This window comes from Cyrtonyx montezumae, unplaced genomic scaffold (assembly GCF_038088225.1).
Source record: "Cyrtonyx montezumae isolate F1298 unplaced genomic scaffold, pur_monq_1.0 scaffold_25, whole genome shotgun sequence".
In the NCBI taxonomy this organism is placed as follows: domain Eukaryota; kingdom Metazoa; phylum Chordata; class Aves; order Galliformes; family Odontophoridae; genus Cyrtonyx; species Cyrtonyx montezumae.
Genome location: NW_027071992.1, coordinates 7230294 through 7248218, shown reverse-complemented (window position 1 = coordinate 7248218; position 17925 = coordinate 7230294). Strand labels below are relative to the sequence as shown.

General features: G+C 38.3%; 1 protein-coding gene across 1 annotated transcript in view; it reads left to right on the top strand.

The window, feature by feature from the left end:
- Positions 1-100: 100 nt before the first annotated feature.
- The window catches only part of MTREX (Mtr4 exosome RNA helicase), a 40739-nt gene continuing 22914 nt past the window's right edge, over positions 101-17925 (top strand). Inside the window, exons 1-15 of the mRNA XM_065739888.1 lie at positions 101-237; positions 392-523; positions 1307-1373; positions 4660-4722; positions 5556-5668; positions 6301-6475; positions 6720-6810; positions 7360-7484; positions 10265-10363; positions 12064-12166; positions 12323-12454; positions 13537-13616; positions 14263-14373; positions 15107-15208; positions 16376-16501. Coding sequence (XP_065595960.1) covers positions 137-237; positions 392-523; positions 1307-1373; positions 4660-4722; positions 5556-5668; positions 6301-6475; positions 6720-6810; positions 7360-7484; positions 10265-10363; positions 12064-12166; positions 12323-12454; positions 13537-13616; positions 14263-14373; positions 15107-15208; positions 16376-16501 — 1620 coding nt within the window. The 5' untranslated portion in view covers positions 101-136. The remainder of the gene's footprint in view (positions 238-391; positions 524-1306; positions 1374-4659; positions 4723-5555; positions 5669-6300; positions 6476-6719; positions 6811-7359; positions 7485-10264; positions 10364-12063; positions 12167-12322; positions 12455-13536; positions 13617-14262; positions 14374-15106; positions 15209-16375; positions 16502-17925) is intronic.

The following is a 17925-nucleotide window of genomic DNA, read 5'->3' as shown; positions in this document are numbered from 1 at the left end:
GAAGCGGAAGCGGGCGGAACAGGAAGAGGGCAGGAACGGAAGCGGGGAGGAGGGTCTGGGTACCCCTATTGGCGGCACCCGCGGAGTGGTGGTGGGAGGGGCTGTGCCGCGCGGGGCCTTGTCGGAGCGGGGCAAGATGGCGGACGCGTTTGGGGATGAGCTCTTCAGCGTGTTTGAGGGCGACGCAGCCGCCGCCAGGAGTAAAACGAGTGCTGCTGAGGCAGCCAGGAGACCGGGGTGAGGCGGTGGTGATGAGGCTGGGGGAGTTGGGCCGATTCGGCAGGCCTTGGGTTGGTTAGCGTCTGATGCCTGGCGTGGGTTCATCGGGAAGCGCTGTCCTCGTGAGGCATTTCCTGAATGGTTTCCCGGTTTGCTCCCTTTGTGTTCGCAGAAAGCGGCCGGAGGAGAAACCGTCAGTAGCTGGGCTGGGGAAGGCTAGGAGGGACGCTGAGGTCGACAGCACAGAAGGTGTGATTTCGGGAAAGAAGCTGAAACTGGAAGATGTCGCATCAGAAGATAATAAGTAAGCACCCAGGTCCCTGTGTAAGAGAACTGTAGCTAGGCACATTGTTAAACTGAACACCTGTTGTGATGGGTGAGTGTGTATGAGTATGAATTCAGATACAAAACTGGTGTATTTGTGTGAGAATGTTCTAATGAGGTGCAGCACTGTATCAAAAGGTGCTTGTGCAGAAGGAAAACAGATCCAGAGTTACTATTTTAAGACAGTTTCACAATTACTGATGTCACTGAAGTGTGTGCTTGCCCACAACAGCTCTCTGAAATAAGTGAGTTAATACTGTCTGAGAAAACCATCATTTCTCATAGTGAGATACTAGCTGCTTGTGACTGTGTGAGAGGGGTAAAGAAAAAGAGGATTCTTGTCTGAAGGCAGCAGCTGGAGTTGTTTCAGGCTGCTGGTATTCAGAGACATGACTAGTAGCACAAATGCAGGTTTTGCTTTTGCATATTGAGAGGCAGGAAACTTTTACCTTTAGTAAAAAAAAAAGCCATGCCTGAAGTTAAGTTTTATAACCCTTATCCAAAAGATGTTTTTGAAATGTTAAATATCAGGAAGCATGGTAGCTAAAGTACAGTTACACTGTAGTAAAAATTGAACTATCAAGCGATCTTTGCACTGGTAGTAATTTCTACCAACTATCCAACTGAAGTTTGTGCATCTTTTGGGCTTTTTTTTTTCTTTATGTTGCAGTTAAAATAGAGGTGAAGTTCATCTTTATCCTATATATAAGGAAAACAGGATTTTCAAATACATTTCTGACAGTCCTAACTAATGTGTTTTTAGTTTGGCAGACCTGATGCCACATGTAAAGGTACAAGCTGTAGAAACTGTTGAAGGTTGCACGCATGAGGTGAGTACAGTGCAAACGAATATGGAAAGTCTAGGCTTTTTAGAATCATACATAGTTATGTCAGTATTATAATATTGCCTATGCTTGTTATTGTATTGATTATATATTATTTGATTCCACACTTAAAATAGTGATCTGTGGTGGGGGGGGCCACACTGGCGCTTGAATTCAGTCAAGGAGTCAGAGAGATACAAGTTATTTTTATTGTGAACAGGGTCTCTTCATACACCTTTTTGCCCACAGAAAGTACTTGATAAGTCCCTGGGCAGCATTCCCACACCTCTGCCTTTTTTTTTTTTCTATAGACACTGTAGCAAGCAAGGAACACAAATCAAAACACAAAGAAAAACTACTGAACACATAATTCCTAACTTTAACAGGATTCTTATAAACAGTCAGGCTAGAATTAACACATTGGATTAATGATAATTCTGTCCACTATAATTGAAATATATACAGTAATCCATTTTAATAGACCCTAACAGTTCCAGTTCTTATGGCTTGAAGCCACTTTGCTGCAGGTAGGGCCCCCATTTTGAGATAGAATCCAAACTGCTGAGGCAAACGCCAACATCACAGCACACAAGGAGATGGATGGTCTGACCTGTCAAGCTGGAACCCATCTTGAACCAGTTCCTATTGAGGCACAAGCATAACCTCAACCCCAGGTTATTAGGGGGTAAGGGCCTTCTCAATGAATAGTATTTGAATTCTTCACCATAACATGAGCCCTTTCTTTAACCAAATCAGAATAACAGACACTTCAGTTGTAGTGCGTTGGAAGACTGTCCTCCATCCAGCAATTTAAAATACTCAGAACGCAGAGTTCGTATCCATACTCCTTTTTTTTTAGTTTTTAAAGCATATTTTTTAGGGTACCATGGGCCTGCCCCCTTCCTCCCCCCCCTTTGCAAGTAACACGCTGTTTCAGCAGGGATGCCCCAGCAGGGCAGCTGTTCTGGTGCCGACACAAGCTCTAAGATCATAAACTCACTGTTCTCCATAACCCTTTTGCTGTTCTTTCCACAATTACACAATTCTTATCCTCAATTACACTTCCACGTGCCGTCAAAACAGTTTGTCCAACTCCTTTCGAAACCCACCAGTCAAATAATACAGTTCTTCATCTTCCACAAACACCCAGTACTTAGTCTCACAATTAGAATACTCATTTGTAAAAATGGGTATCTACTTCATTTATGTTACTGATTTCTTATTCAGTGTTCCCTCTGGTTCACCAGTGACGCCTTTCCAGTGTGCCAAAATCCAATCCAGCTGGACTTTTTCAGTATTTCTTTAGACATCCCGTGTCCCATAACAATCTTTTATATTTTGACTGACCTTATATATTGGATGAATGTTTAAATAAGAAATGGAATTCCAAAAAAACACTATTATAACACAAACATTTAACAATTACACAGATGGTGACAAAGACTAACACAGTTTCCGTAAACAAAAAATAGAAAACCTGTTCAGACATTTACTGTTTCCACACAGTCCCACTTGCCTTGCATTTTAAATACTTAAGTGATACCTTTCCGGACCCTTTTGCTGAGAAGGGGGGCAATACTGCCCTTTAACACCTTGCATGGGATGTCTCCTCATGACTTACGGGTTCCCCTCCACCTTAACATGCCAGGTCCACTGATTGTTCTTGCCTACCCCTGCAGAGATTGAGTGAGGGGAGGAAGCCCTTCTGAGAGATCTTGGGGCATACCAAACAAGTCCCCACACTGAGCTGGTCTTGCAGCCAGGCAGAACGCCTCCTGTCAGGCTTGCCAGAATTGGCATGTGGGTCTGCTGTTTTCAGCTTTTGCACATCTTCCTGTAGCTGCTGGATGCTCTGATGAGTGGCTGTGGAGTGGTCTGATAAGTGCATGCAACACATTCCTTCAGTCTGCACATCTTTGTCCTTGTGTGAGCAACAAAGTCACTCTGCCTGGTTAACACATTCCTGTCATGGGCCCTGGATCAAGAGGTTTGTCTGGGTTGCCAGAGGGCATAGCAGGGCTGTGAGGGGTGCGTGGTCGGTGTAACAAGCAGATTGGTAGATAAACCTGCCAATTCCTTACTATTTGTCAGTTCAGGTGTTTCTGACTGTGATCCCTCACAACCCTTCAGGGCTTTGAAAAATGCTTGCCAGGTGCCAAGCATCCCAGTCAGAATCTTATCATTTCTGGTCACAGAGTCCCAGAGCCTGATTCCAATTCAGTCCCATGTGCCCAAGTTGTAAATTGTCTCACTCGTTGCTGTGGGGTCGGTCATTCTCAGTGGCACACTTATGCTTCCTTTCAGTGTAATTTTTCGTTTTTTCATGGTGAAGGGCCCGCTTTTTCTTTAGTGGCTTTTAAGTTGACCTCCTTGCAGCCCAGGTTTCACTCATTAAGGTGAAACTCTCACTTCTCTCAGCGAATAAATCACTTCCTTTCAGTGATTAAGTTTGTCCGAAGCTGCCTTCAAGAGATATAAAAGTCAGCTCCTGATTTCTCGTCACTGTTTCAAGGAGTCGCTGTTTAAGTCAAATCAAGTCATGTCTCTCTTTCGAGCAGTCTTTGAGGCAAGTCAGGTTTCAAGTCAGGTCAAGTTCCTGTCTCAAGCTTGTCCTGTTCGAAGCTGTCCCTTCTTCAAGCTTGTCCCTGTTTGGGCGCCAATTCTTTTGGGGAGACCACATGGACAGGTTCAGTCAAGGAGCCAGAGATAGAAATTTTTTTTACTGTGAACAGGGTCTCTTTTTATACCTTTTTGCCTACAGACAGTACTTTTCCACTATGCACATAACAAAGCAATACCTGACCATGAGGTGCCCAACGATCCTTCATCACATCCCTTGTTTCTTGTCCTCTTGGTTATCTCACCCAGGGTATATAATATGAATGAATGTTATATATTACCCAGGAATGGGAAATTATGTGTATAAACATATTTTCCTTGGAAAGAGAGTGAAATCAACGTGAGTTGAGTGATTGCCTATAACCTCTGGTGGACAGAAGTGCTGACTGCATCTTGGCCTGAAAAGCTCATGTTTCAAGCTAGCTGAAGCAGAAACATTTCACGTCAAGCAGCAGGGAGTGTCAGAAGTAAGAAAAATAGTTGATACAGGAGAGTAGAGATGGTGAGAGGAAGGAAACAAGCTCACTGGATCATAAGCTCAGAGAACCAGGACAATAGAAATTTAAATAAGTTTTAATGAATTCTTAATCTCCTGCCACAGCATTTCATAGCTTTACTTGTCACTGGAGCAGACTCAGGATTCTCTAACTTTTTGTTTAAATGCATTTTATAGGTTGCGCTTCCAGCAGATGAAGAATTTACAGGTCTGAAGCCAAGAACTGGAAAACCTGCAAAAGTATGTGTGTGGGATTTGTATGTAAGGGGTTAAAAACACTGTTGTCCACTTATTTCTTGTATAAAGGGCATTGTGCTTTGCAAGGTTAGCATGAAAAGCACTTGAAGGAGGGAGTCTTGCAATAGCAGAATGGCCCTGTTTTGCGTGAAAGTTGCAGGAATAAGCAGATAAGTGCTTTCAGCAGAGTCTCAAAGGCAAGGAGTGAGACTTCTTGATTGAAACTGTGAATTTAATATTATATTTAACATTAGAATATAATGCTAAACTTACATGCCTGTAGTACTCAACTCTTTATCCACACATTGTGAAACTGTGCAGTGAATGTCTTGGCAGATTTTCGCAGGCAGGCATTTGTGAACCTGTTCATTGAAAGCTTCTGGGAGGCACTCTGGCAGGCAGATGTCATCTAATGACTTTATGAAACTGTTCTTGGAGACTGGCAGGTGAAGCGAAAACTATACTAGCAATGCAACGATATGTTAAATTACATCTGTTATTATTTTGGGATAAGTAGAAGAAAGAAGTTTTACTTTGTCAGTAAGTCTTTACAGTGGCCCAGAAAGATGGCTTGCCATGAGTAAGATTGGTATCTATATTTTAAATTTGATAGAGTAAAATGAAGTGGTTGAATGGAGTAAATAGATTGTTATGGTTTGTATCTGTTGAGCGAAATCAGACAGTGATTACACTGGTGCACTATATTTTCCTAACTTTTAAGATTTATTGAAATTACAACTGTTGCATGATTTCTGCCTGTAATCTGCATGCTTAGTCAGAGAATAATTAGATGTAGATATTAATCTATGATAAAAATATGTTGGGTTTTTTTTCAGGAATACCCATTTAGTCTTGATGCCTTTCAGAGAGAAGCTATTCTCTGTGTAGATAACAACCAGTCTGTATTGGTATCAGCTCATACATCAGCTGGTAAAACTGTATGTGCAGAGTAAGTAACTTTCTGTCAATCTGGGTGTCAGATAGGTGTGATGTTTTCTTTTGTCTTCTTATTCAGCCATTAGTAGCTGTTCTGGCCAGTTCCTTGGTGCAAAGTTAGGAATTGAATTGATTAAATTTCAATATACCAGTTCTTTGTTTCATCTTTCTTAATAGGTAGTGGCTTTATTAATGTTCAAGTTTATCTTTTACTGTTTAAACAATCTGTTCTTGTTGAGGTATTTTTTATGTATAATGAGAAGAAAAATTCTGCAATACAGATTTGTTTTCTAGCCTTTGTTAGAAATATGAGTTTAATTTGCATCTTGCTGTATATCAGAGCGAAAGTTTGTCAGGGTTTGGTCTGGTAGTGCAATTGCTTTGCTAACCTGAGATGAGTAGTGAGATATACATGTAAATATGTTAGGACATGTTCAAATAGCAGTAGTTAGATTTTTTATTAAAATGAGATGTGCTCTATATTCCATATAAATCAGTTAACTTGTCAGTGATTGGTTGCTCTCCGGAGGGGCAGAAGTACTGTTCTAAATTTTTGTTTATTTTGTAAACCAGAAGATCAGAGAAAACTAAGATGATGTTAACTTCTTCCTGGCAACTTTTAATACGTACAACATTTGAATGTAGGTATGCAATTGCCTTGGCATTGAGAGAAAAACAGCGTGTGATATTTACAAGTCCAATTAAAGCTTTGAGTAATCAGAAGTACCGTGAGATGTATGAAGAGTTCCAGGACGTTGGTTTGATGACTGGAGATGTCACCATTAATCCCACAGCTTCTTGTCTGGTGATGACAACAGAGGTAGGATCAAACATGAATTCTTGATCTTTTTACCTTTTTGATTGATAAGGTCTGATATTAGATTAACATTATCAGGAGAAGCAGAGATTAAAAAGAAAAAAAATACAAAATTCATAATTTCACCCTTTGCTCTGATTCGACTTCTTGTTACTGAAAAAAGTGAATCTCTGTAAATTCAAGTTTTTATTCATGAGCTTTCAATTTGAATTTTTGGTATATCTCCATTTTTTCTCACCTTTTCTAGATCTTGAGAAGTATGCTGTATAGAGGTTCTGAGGTTATGCGAGAAGTTGCATGGGTTATTTTTGATGAAATCCATTACATGAGAGACTCAGGTATCTTCTTCCTTCTTTTCAAATCTTTATTGTTCAAAAAACAAAGACTGTTTCCTTTGAAAAACTGAAAGTTTATTATCTCTTACATCAGTCATCAATTTACATTTTCTTTGCTGAGAGAAGGGTAACTTTGAAAACATTTGTATAGCGTCTGCATTGTGGAATCACACAATGGTTTGGGTTGGAAGGGACCTCAGCTCACCCAGTTCAATCCCCTCTGCAATGGACAATGTTGCCTCCCACCAGATGAGCTGTTCAAGGTTCTGTCCAACCTAAGCTTGAATGCCACATGGGATGGGTCATCTAGTACTACCCTTTGCAACCTGTTCCAGTGCCTCACCACCCGCTGTATAAAAAACATCCTCCTAGCATCTAAATCATCCTCCCAATCTAAATCTGCCTTCTTTTAGTTTATAACTGTTGCCCCTTGTCCTAGACAACTGTACCTGATTTTTTTTTTAGTTTTTATTTTACTTTGTCATAATTATGATTGGCTTCAAATCTTTGATTTAACTACAGATTTTCCATGTGACCTTTTTTTACTTTCAGAACGTGGTGTGGTTTGGGAAGAAACAATTATTTTGCTCCCTGACAATGTTCATTATGTGTTCCTTTCCGCAACTATTCCAAATGCTCGTCAGTTTGCTGAGTGGATTTGCCATCTCCACAAACAGGTAATTTTTTGAGGCAATATACCTTCATACTGGTGATTTTGTGGATGTATGAGCCTCTGTTTAGTCATGTTGTTACAGCCTATAAGGTATAGTATTAATGTACTTTTAGCCTTTAATCTGTATGGACTGTTGGTTCTGCGTAGGAACGTTAAAGCTATTGGTTTTAAAGGCAATTTTCAGTGTTTATTTAATGTCATAGAACCGTAGAATCATAGAATCACCAGGGTTGGAAAAGACTACAAGATCATTCAGTCCAACTGTTCACCTATCACCAATAGCTCCCACTAAACCATGTCCCTCAACGCAACATCCAGATGTCAATGGTTTAAGGGCTGGTTTGGCCTGGTTCCATGACTAATGGGGTGGGGAACCCATGCCCCAGAAAAGGGGAAGAGGGAGAAGGGAGAGGGTAGGGAGATGGGCCTAAAAGCAAAACAGCAGCAGTGATCTGAGGTGGAAACTAATTTACTAAATAAGATATTGGAATGTAAAATAACACAATATAGTATAGTATAATTGGAATTCAAGCTAATAGATCAAATAAAATGAGAGAGAGGGTGTCCAAAACCACAGGACTTACTCTAAAGCCAAAGGCAAGATGGCCGGGGAGCATGCATTGCTGAGATGAACAGCAAAAAAAGTCTCAGGACTTGCGTGCACTTTGGTCTTTCCCTCTGGGCAGAAAATGGAACACAGAGTCCTCTGGGGTATGTGGTTCTTTTCTTCTGAGAGCCAGGTACCCAGATATTCAGCAGTCCATGGATCTGGAGCATTAACTCCCAGTGCCTCACATGGTGTTATGATGTAGAATACTAGTAACAAAAATCATAAAATCACGACACAAGCTTGGTTTCAGCAAACACTATGAATTATGAAACACTGTGACAGTACTATGATTTTCAGAGGCAGGCCTTTTCAGGGCCATGGAGACTTTAAAGCGTTTATGTTTGCAGTTGATGAACATCATATTCATCTCTGTTTCAAGAAAAATAAACTTTTCTTTCACAATTCGGATTAAAATAGGTGTATACTTGTCAGTGGGCATGAGGCAGCGTGACATGTGTTCATCATCCATTTTTGTAAGTTCTCAGTTATAGCCTAGATATGCTTGCAAAATTCATCTGAATTCATAACTATTATCTTACTGCTTGTTCTCTTAGGGTTGTATATTGGTTATGGGGTGATTTCTTTGAATGATCAATGAATTCAGTTGCTGTAAAGCAGGGTGCAGAAAGTGTTTATTAAGAGTTTACAGTGTTAAAGGAAAAATTCCAGGAAAAAGCACACATTTGCAGTACTGATCAGCTCACTGTCACGTCAAAAGGTCTTCAGAAAGTCAGAGTTCCTGGAACAGTTGGTTAGAGAGAGGCAAAGCTGAAGAACTTGGAACAGGTAGGCTGAGGGGCAGGGTCCTGGAAACAGTCAGACAGTGCAGAAGAATATAGGGAGGCAGTGCATAGGTCCTTTGAACAGACAGAGAAAGCAGATACCTGTTTCTCAATAGTGATTCCCATCATGATAGTCCTTTCTGAATTGAAGATTTTTGGTCTCTAGGTGTTTTTTAGTCCCTGGACTACATTGTATATAATGCAATATAGTCTCAGGAGCTAGGCGGGTTCCTTATCACGCCCTTTTCTTAGGTGCTGCTGCTTTGTTTGCTTCTTTATCATTAGAGGAGTTTTTTTTCCCAGCTGACAAAGTTGCGTATTTTCTGTGACTAGTAGCTATCACTGTTCTGAGATTTCTGTGCTCCACCTCTTCCCATATTTAGGGCCCTTGATATTACCTCACACAAAGGTTTTACTTGTCAATTACAGCTCAGGCTCTCACAGCAAATTCTGGAAATTAGTTTAAGGCCAGCACTGCTTCCTTGCTCAATTAATCTAGCGCAGTCAGTAAAAGTTATATAGCCTTGCTACTAGCAATGCCAGTCCTGCTTTTACATGACCGCTAGACAAGAGTATACTTCAGAGTATGTATTTGAAGCTCTCTTGAAAAGCACATGAGGAATCAAAAGTGAATCATTAAACCATAGGAAATAATTATGTAAGCATGCAAACAAAATGACAAAGTAGGAATGTGACAAATATAACCTGTCCCTTAAACATTCAGCTAATTTTTATTCTATCTTTTACAGAGGTGGTTTTGCAGAAAAGATTGTGTGAGTTAGAGTTGGGGAAGTTATTATCCACTAGAGGTTGCTCTGATCTGAAAAATAACCCAAAGATTTAATTCTCATATGGCTTATGTTGCAAAGAGTGTTAACATAAAAGTCTACACAAAATTGTCACAAAGCTTTGATTTTCTTTTGCAGAGTGCTGAATGGACTTAAAGTAGATTTATGCAGTTTTTAATGTTTTAAATGAAACGTTTGTTTTTTTTCTTAGTAAGCTTTCTCCATCTATTAAACTCTTTGACGCTTTAAAAAATATACAATATGCCTTTTCCAGATGGTGCAAAAAAGAAATGCAGATGATTTTATGAAATTAAAATAAATAGTTCCTCCTTTGCTTTTAAAAGATGTTAGGGCATGTCGAGTCTGTGTAGTAATGCAAAAGAGAATGTTACCTGTATTTTTCTGTTTCATGAGAGAGAAGTTTTGTTATCAACTTGTGTCCTATTCATGTATTTAAGTAGCATCATTTCAACTTAATTTCTTTGAGTTTAGAATCTGTCTTTTAAAAATGCATTAGTAATGCATTAGATTTTTCATTAAGCAAGTTTGTATATCTAATAAGATTAGAAACATAAAATAGTATGTATATCATTCTTTGTTGTAGCCTTGCCATGTGATATATACAGACTACCGACCTACTCCACTGCAGCATTATATATTCCCAGCAGGAGGAGATGGACTGCGTCTTGTTGTTGATGAAAATGTAAGTTTTCAGAAGCCTTTTTCCTCACATATCAGTAATGAGCTTCATGTTTTGCAGAATTTGTGTTTGCAAAGGGTATGCGTGTTAATAATATGAAGTACAAGTGGGTAATGGTGGTCTCTGAGTGGCTGATAAGTTTTTGAAGTCATATAGTAGATTTTATTATCTAATGTCACGTTTTCAGCTGAGAAATAATTTGCTAGGGTGTGTTAAGTATCCTCATCCTTGCTTTCTGGCACTTCTTTTACTGTTTCTTACTTAATTTTCATTTATTTTCTAAAATGATAGTTCTCTTTCAAATTGACATCAGTTAAGGAGGCAAGATGTTTGTATCTTTAGGTGACTGGGAAATAGCAATATGTTTGAAGTTCATTAGTGACTTGCACAGTAGTATCTTATCCCATAAATAGGGGATCTTCATTGGGCAGCATCTTTTCATAAATACATTCCAGAAAGTCAGTTCTGCTATTGTGTTATTGTACTGGGTATATGTGTCAAGGTTTTGGTAGCAGTAGTGCTGCAGGGGTGGCCTCTTTGAGCAGAGCCCTGCAGCTGTCCTGTGGCAGATCAAAGCCAGCTCCAGCAGCTCTGAAGACCTACTGCTGCCAGAGCTGGGTCACAAGTGGTGCTGGATGTGCCCTGGGAAAATTAAGGGAAAAAAGCTGTGTGCAAGTAGCTGAGAGAGGGGAGTGAGAAAATGGGAGAGAAGCAAACCTCCAGCCACTAAGGTCAGTGTGGGATGGCAAAAGATACTCCAGCTCCCTGCACCCGTGGAGAGGGCCATGGTGGAGCAGGCTGTCCGCTTGTAGCCTGTGAACACCACATAGAGCAGATCTGCACGTGCAACTCATAGAGGGATGTGGTGTGAGGGAAGCTGCAGCCTGTGGAGAGCCCCTGCAGAAGCAGGCTCCAGGCCAGAGCTGCAGCCCATGCATAGCTGCCCACAGTGGAGCAGGAGGTCTGAGGGATCTGTCAGTCATGGGGCCCCATGTTCAAGCAGTGCAATCATGAAGGATGAGTCATGCGGTATAGAACTGTGTTGAAACAGTTCTTGGAGAGCTGCAAGACCTTGCAGGATCAGCTGGGGAAGGATGGCATTCCATGGGAGGGAGGAACTCTACATGAAGCAGGGACAGGGAGTGGCCATGAAGAAGTGGAAAAGATGAACCATTATTGGATGATCCCTGCCCCCATTTTCTTGCACTACTCTGTTGGCTGTGGGGAAGGTGTTTTTACTATGCATTTAGTTTCTCAGTACTCTAATCTGTTAGTAACAACAAATTACATTAATTTCCCTAGGCTGAGTCTGCTTTGTTTCCTATGGTAGCTGGTGATTAATCTCCCTGTCTATATGTTAACCCTTGAGCCCTTTTTCATCATATTTTCTCACCCCATTAATTTAGGGAGAGGGTATGAGAAAGCAGTTAATGGTGTTTAGCTGGCGATCAGTATTAAACTACTGCAATCATTCAGCTTGTGTATTGTAGTAGACAGTGTAGTGGTTGGAACAGTGTGAAATAACCAGACACAAATGTAATTCTGAGCTGTGCCACTGACTTAGTAATGTCTCTTGCTGGCTTTATGCGTTGTTTATACTTGAACCTATAAATATGTAGTACTGTGTATGTGAAGCACTATAAACTTTTTCAGTGGACTGTTGTAAGAAGTAGTTGTTCACAAAGGTTGTCTTCTGTATCTAGGGAGATTTCAGAGAAGATAATTTTAATACGGCAATGCAGGTGCTTAGAGATGCAGGAGACTTAGCAAAAGGAGACCAGAAGGGCAGAAAAGGAGGAACAAAAGGTGAGTTTGGACCCCATTCTTAACTGACTTCTTACATAAGTTTTCTTTTTTTATTTATTTAAAAGAAAAAAGTTGCACCTAAGTTGTGCTTCTATTTTAAGTCTTCTATAAGATTTTTTTTTTTGCTAAAATGAAATTTGTGACATCTCTCTGCAGGCCCTTCGAATGTATTTAAGATTGTGAAGATGATTATGGAAAGGAATTTCCAGCCTGTAATCATTTTCAGCTTCAGTAAAAAGGATTGTGAAGCCTACGCTCTTCAGATGACAAAGTTAGATTTCAATACAGGTAATACTAAGTAAAACACAGCTTATTCCAAATTGTAATTCGGCTTCAAATATTATTCTAGATAGATATTTATATTTCATTTATGTAAAAACATACTGCTTTCTTATTCCAGTGCACCAGCCTATTTTCAATAGGAATGTATTGATACATAAAGTAGTTTTTGGTCATCACAACGTTTAAATGTATTCTATTTGAATCTTTTATTTCTCAAAAATTCTCTTCACTGTGATAATAGTGCAGGAGTTTCTAGAAAATTCTGTCTGCAGATCTGAATATTCTCACCAAGTTAAAATGCTTGACACTGTTCTTTCTCAACTGTTCAATCCACTTTTCTTTCATGACTTCCTCTTTCATCCACTTAAATAGAAATTGAAATGGTAAACTAAAGTTCTCTTTTTTTTTTGTTTGTTTATTAAGACAAGGTTTGGAAAATGAGCTTTAGTTCATGGCCTGTAAATTTTCAGAGCAGTAACAAAAATATAAGAGAGATGTTTTAAATCAGAATATCAGTTAATGTTTGTGAACTGTTTAGGGTTCTTGCTTGCTCACTTGTTCCAATCATGTTGCATTCTGTGTCAGTGTTGCAAAAATGTGCAGCCATTTCAGTCTGAATATGTAAAGATTTGCATCATTGTAGAGATACGTATTTCTGTGCTTTCTTTGTTCATACCTTTAAATACATATTCTTGATATTTACAGTACTTGTGTAGGGTAGACATAACCTTTAAGAATTAATGGGGAAGAGGGCATTCAGGGTCTATTACGTAGAAGGGAAATAGGGAGATTCATGAAACAGATAATATGTAAAGTGAGAAATTTCAAGATTGATAATAGCTGTAGTTTGGTTTACTTATCCAGGTTTGTCCTAGCCTTTCCCTAGGCTTATAATTACTGTTCGGACTCTTTAAGGCCCATATTCATTAATTGTCTGACATGGATATGGGTGGTTTTGTATAGATTTTATTGCCTTCTGCACAACTTCTATTACTAAATTTTATAGATCTTAGAAAGTCACAATTGCTTTATTTAAATAGGTTGTTGACCTTTTAGATCTTGTAACAAATTGCAAATTGCTTTCTCAGACGAAGAAAAAAAGATGGTTGAAGAAGTGTTCAATAATGCAATTGACTGTCTGTCTGATGAAGACAAAAAGCTTCCTCAGGTGAGCGAAGACTGAATAGGGGGAGCTGCTGGTTACCTGTTCTCTGTGACTTCTGTGGCTGTGGATTGTGTATAATGGGCTCAGAAATATTAAACTGATCTCACTGAATTTACTGTTTCTTGCACTGTTCTTTGGCTTTGTGAAATAGAACTCTGTGATCAGGATTCCTTCCTGTTGGGATTCTAGCAAATTACATGCGGCAAAATCGAACAGGGAGTATTTTGTTTCATGTCTTTTTTAAGCTATGTTTTTAAATACATATAAGGGCATATGTGTGGGCTAAAACTGTCTGAAAAGAGTTTAACCACAGATGCAGTATGCACTTTATCAGATATTAACTCCTGAATCTCTCAAGAAGTTCTTTATACATAGACAAAGACTGACTGCAAATGTGAATTGGAGTGTGGCTACACAGTTGACCTTAGCCTGTTGAAGAACTACTCCAGTACTGAAAAGATTGACTACTGGCTTTGCAGTTCTTATCATTCCTAATTCTAATTAGAAAATAACATTGAAGGGGTCTTTAGGGTAGTTAAAATCAGGAAATGGTGGGCTATATAGACTTGAAAAGTTTTTCTGTACAGGCTTTTTGTTTCTGCAAAGCATATTAAAATTTGTTTACTAGTGTTAATATGTTTCTTCCCAGGTCGAGCATGTACTTCCTCTTCTAAAGCGTGGAATAGGTATCCATCATGGCGGTCTGCTTCCTATCTTAAAAGAAACCATAGAAATTCTTTTCTCAGAGGGTCTAATAAAGGTATGTTTTATTGCATACAGTTGATCATCCAGACAAACTAAATATGTCTTAGCTAAGATTGTGTAATATGTGGTGGGAATCTGTTTCTTGAGTGAAAAGGTCATTGCAAATGCCAAACTTAAAAATGCCTTGTGCTTTGAGTATGCTTCTGTGTAGAATTAGGGTGGTTTTTTTAAATGCAATATAGTAAGTAAGCAGTTCTCAAAAGAGCTACATACGTTTAGAGGGAAGGGCTCTGTTTTGTGGATCTAAATATTAAGCCCTACGAGTGTCCATAATCACTCTGGAAGTCTGTAGATATCGCAGTGATGTAATTAGTTGCATCTCCCTTCCCTTGAGAAATGCATGTATTTGCATAAATACCTCCCTGTTAATCTGAAAAAAAAAAGTCCAAAATTTGTGTCTATTGTATGATATATGCTTATGAAAAAGCAAGTTTAAGAGGCAGGAGTGGTTTTTGAAATCCCGCAAGTGCTTCTAACATTTAATGCATTTGCAGACCTTGTATTTACTTTTGGCACATAGTCTCATGTAACTATTCCTCTTGTTTTCCTAGAAGAAATAAAGGAAGAGGGAAAGAATGTTTTTGTTGTAGTTTTTAAATATTAAATGCTTCTGTGTTCCTATGTTGACAGTATGTAAGAAGTACAGTCTGGAGTTTTTGCAATGTTAGACTATTTATATTTGCTTAAGAGTCTGTTTTTGCTTGCTTAACTTTGGTCTGTTTATCTAGGCCTTATTTGCAACTGAAACTTTTGCTATGGGAATTAATATGCCAGCAAGGACTGTGCTGTTTACAAGCGCCTCCAAATTTGATGGGAAAGATTTCCGATGGGTATGTGAAAAAGAGGTTCTATGGGAGGATTACTTAATCAAGTTATTTAAACTTCTACTAAGACAAAATTTACTGTTGACATATCCACTTCAGAGTAGTAGAGTTCTTTTTTTTTTCAAAAATATGTTTGTCTGCTACTCCTTTTTCTGAAGACAAGGTTGTCCAGAGTACACTTAAATTTATTCAGTAGATAACAGCAAAAGAACATCAAACACAAGCTAGTGCTGAATATTGGTCTAGCCTAAGACTTGTGCAAAATTTGTCCTAAAATATGAATATCTTTTCATCCATGTCAGAGGAATTTGTATAATATATAGGCTTAACATTGTGTCATTATGATAACTAGGTTTTAACAGACCCCAGAGAATAGATGATTTTCTTCAGGAGAGTATTGATTGTTCTGTTATAGCGGATTGTTTTGGGTATCCTGTAAAAGGAGAGAGATGTGAGAAAAAAGGGCCAAGTTCTTAAACGGCTGAAACGGAAGTTACTTGAATGTTTTCAACATTTAAACCAGATGTCCTATTCACGTGTAAATAGTAGTAAAGTTGTACAAATGCACAAATACAATTACAAATGCACACATTGTAAGCGTTAAGAGTTCCTCTTTCAAAGATGGGAAACAGAGCTCAGTGGGACAAGTGAGAATGTGTTTTAAAATAAATGTATTTCTTTGGTCTCAATTTGGGTTGTTTAATTCAGTCTGATTGGATGTTCTGAAGGAATATGCCAGAAATTAGCTATCTTTGTGGCAACAGCTGCTTTTACAATGTTGTAGCACAGTTTTATTAATCTGTTGTTGAAGATAGAATAATCTCTACCATATGTAGCAACATTCTGTAGTGTTAGGCATGAGTAAAATAGTTTTTTTTGCTTAGTAAAGCAGTGATAGGAAAATTAGTGTAGTTACATATCAGTAAATGTAGCTGTGAGAGCGCTGGTCAGGTTATCCTGTTGATACATACCACTCATAAGGATTGATTTGTTTGAGCAGCTTAGTGGTCAGTTGTGATGAGTAATAAATTTTATCTGTGAAATCTCTGTATCTTATATAAATGTCTTTAGTTTTTATGCATCACAAACATGTACTATGTGTGTAACTGTAAATTGCTCTGTATATATTCTTGCTGTTTTTGTAATGTTTGTTACTTTTCTCTTTTATATTAGATCTCCTCAGGCGAATACATTCAAATGTCAGGTCGTGCAGGACGCCGAGGCATGGATGACAGAGGAATAGTGATTCTTATGGTGGATGAAAAAATGAGTCCAACAATTGGCAAGCAACTTTTAAAGGTAGGAGTGAAGCTAACTTTTTTGTTGGTTTTTTTTTTTTCTGTTACTGTTGGTTTTAATATTTCAGCGATCTTAGCAGAGATAGAACTGTATTCTGTTTTCTAGTTCACTGCAGTGAACTGTTGTTTCTTGCTGACCATAGTTGATTCAAAAGTATTGGTGACCTGTAAAGGCTGAGCTCCCAAGAATAATAAAAGTACTGGTTCTGTGATGAAATAAAGGATTGTTAATGAACTTTTCAGTGCAGCAGACAAGCTAGTTGAAATTAAGCAGAAGCAGAAAAATAAGGTGCATAAGATGACTAAAAAAAAGGTTGACTAAACTATGGCCATTAGATTATAGGGCTCCTCCAATTTATAATGGATGTTGTTATAGTTAATTGCAAGTTTATTTTCCTTTATAATTAGGAAATGAGACATTGCTCTCATTCTTCTCACTTTTATTTAAAAAGCCGTGGCCATAATGACTGTAGTGAATCAAAATACTCTGCTGTGCGTATTGACAGTCATGGACTACTTACAATACTTGTGCAAATGTCTAAAAATTGAGTAGTGGAGGACTTGCTCAGCATGCTGACTGGAAATATAAAAATAGCAGCTCATTTGTGCTCAAAATGCATTTAGAATATTTTTAGTGTTTGTATAAATTGTGGAAATCATCCTGAAAACAACATCAGAATATACTAATCAAAAGCTCGTATTTGTAGGTCTTGTACTGGAAAAAGTGTCAGAAGCTGTTCTGTTCAGGGAGATTTAAGAGCAAGCTAAAACATGCACGTGATGGGTGTTAGTTACATATAAATTTTGAAAAATACTTCATTAATTTAGAATTAATCTCTGAATTTATTTCTTAATTTTGGTTTGTTGTCTCTGTAGAATTTACTTGTGGCATGTGTTTGTACCCTTAAAGCATGTGTACGTCTCAGCAGTATGTGAAGACTAGTTTAAATACATTTTTGAGTTTTTAATTTTTAATTATTTTTTATGTGTCATTTTGTGGCATACCTAAAGGTTTTCACCACTGAAAAAACAAATGTCAGGAGAAACAAAATGAGAGAAGAAAATTTTTTTTTTTACATTTGTAATTTCACTTGTTTGGGAACTATAGAAGTCAATATAAAATATAAGGAAAATATTATAAAATATAAGGAAATCATAAATTACTTACAATTTTATTACCATCTGTATTTTTCTCTAGATTTCAAGGGAATAATAAGACACATTTCCATTATTGAATCAACAACCTTTATTTTTTTTTCCCTTTTGAATTGTAAGAAAACAAAGAAGGGGAAAATACTGCAGACTTCTTCCATGTCTGTATTATGTCTTGGTAATTCTCCACTGATCTACCTAAATTTATATTTCATTGATTTCTCACACTGGTCAATACTTTGGATAAATTTCATGCCAGAACAGGCCAGGGAT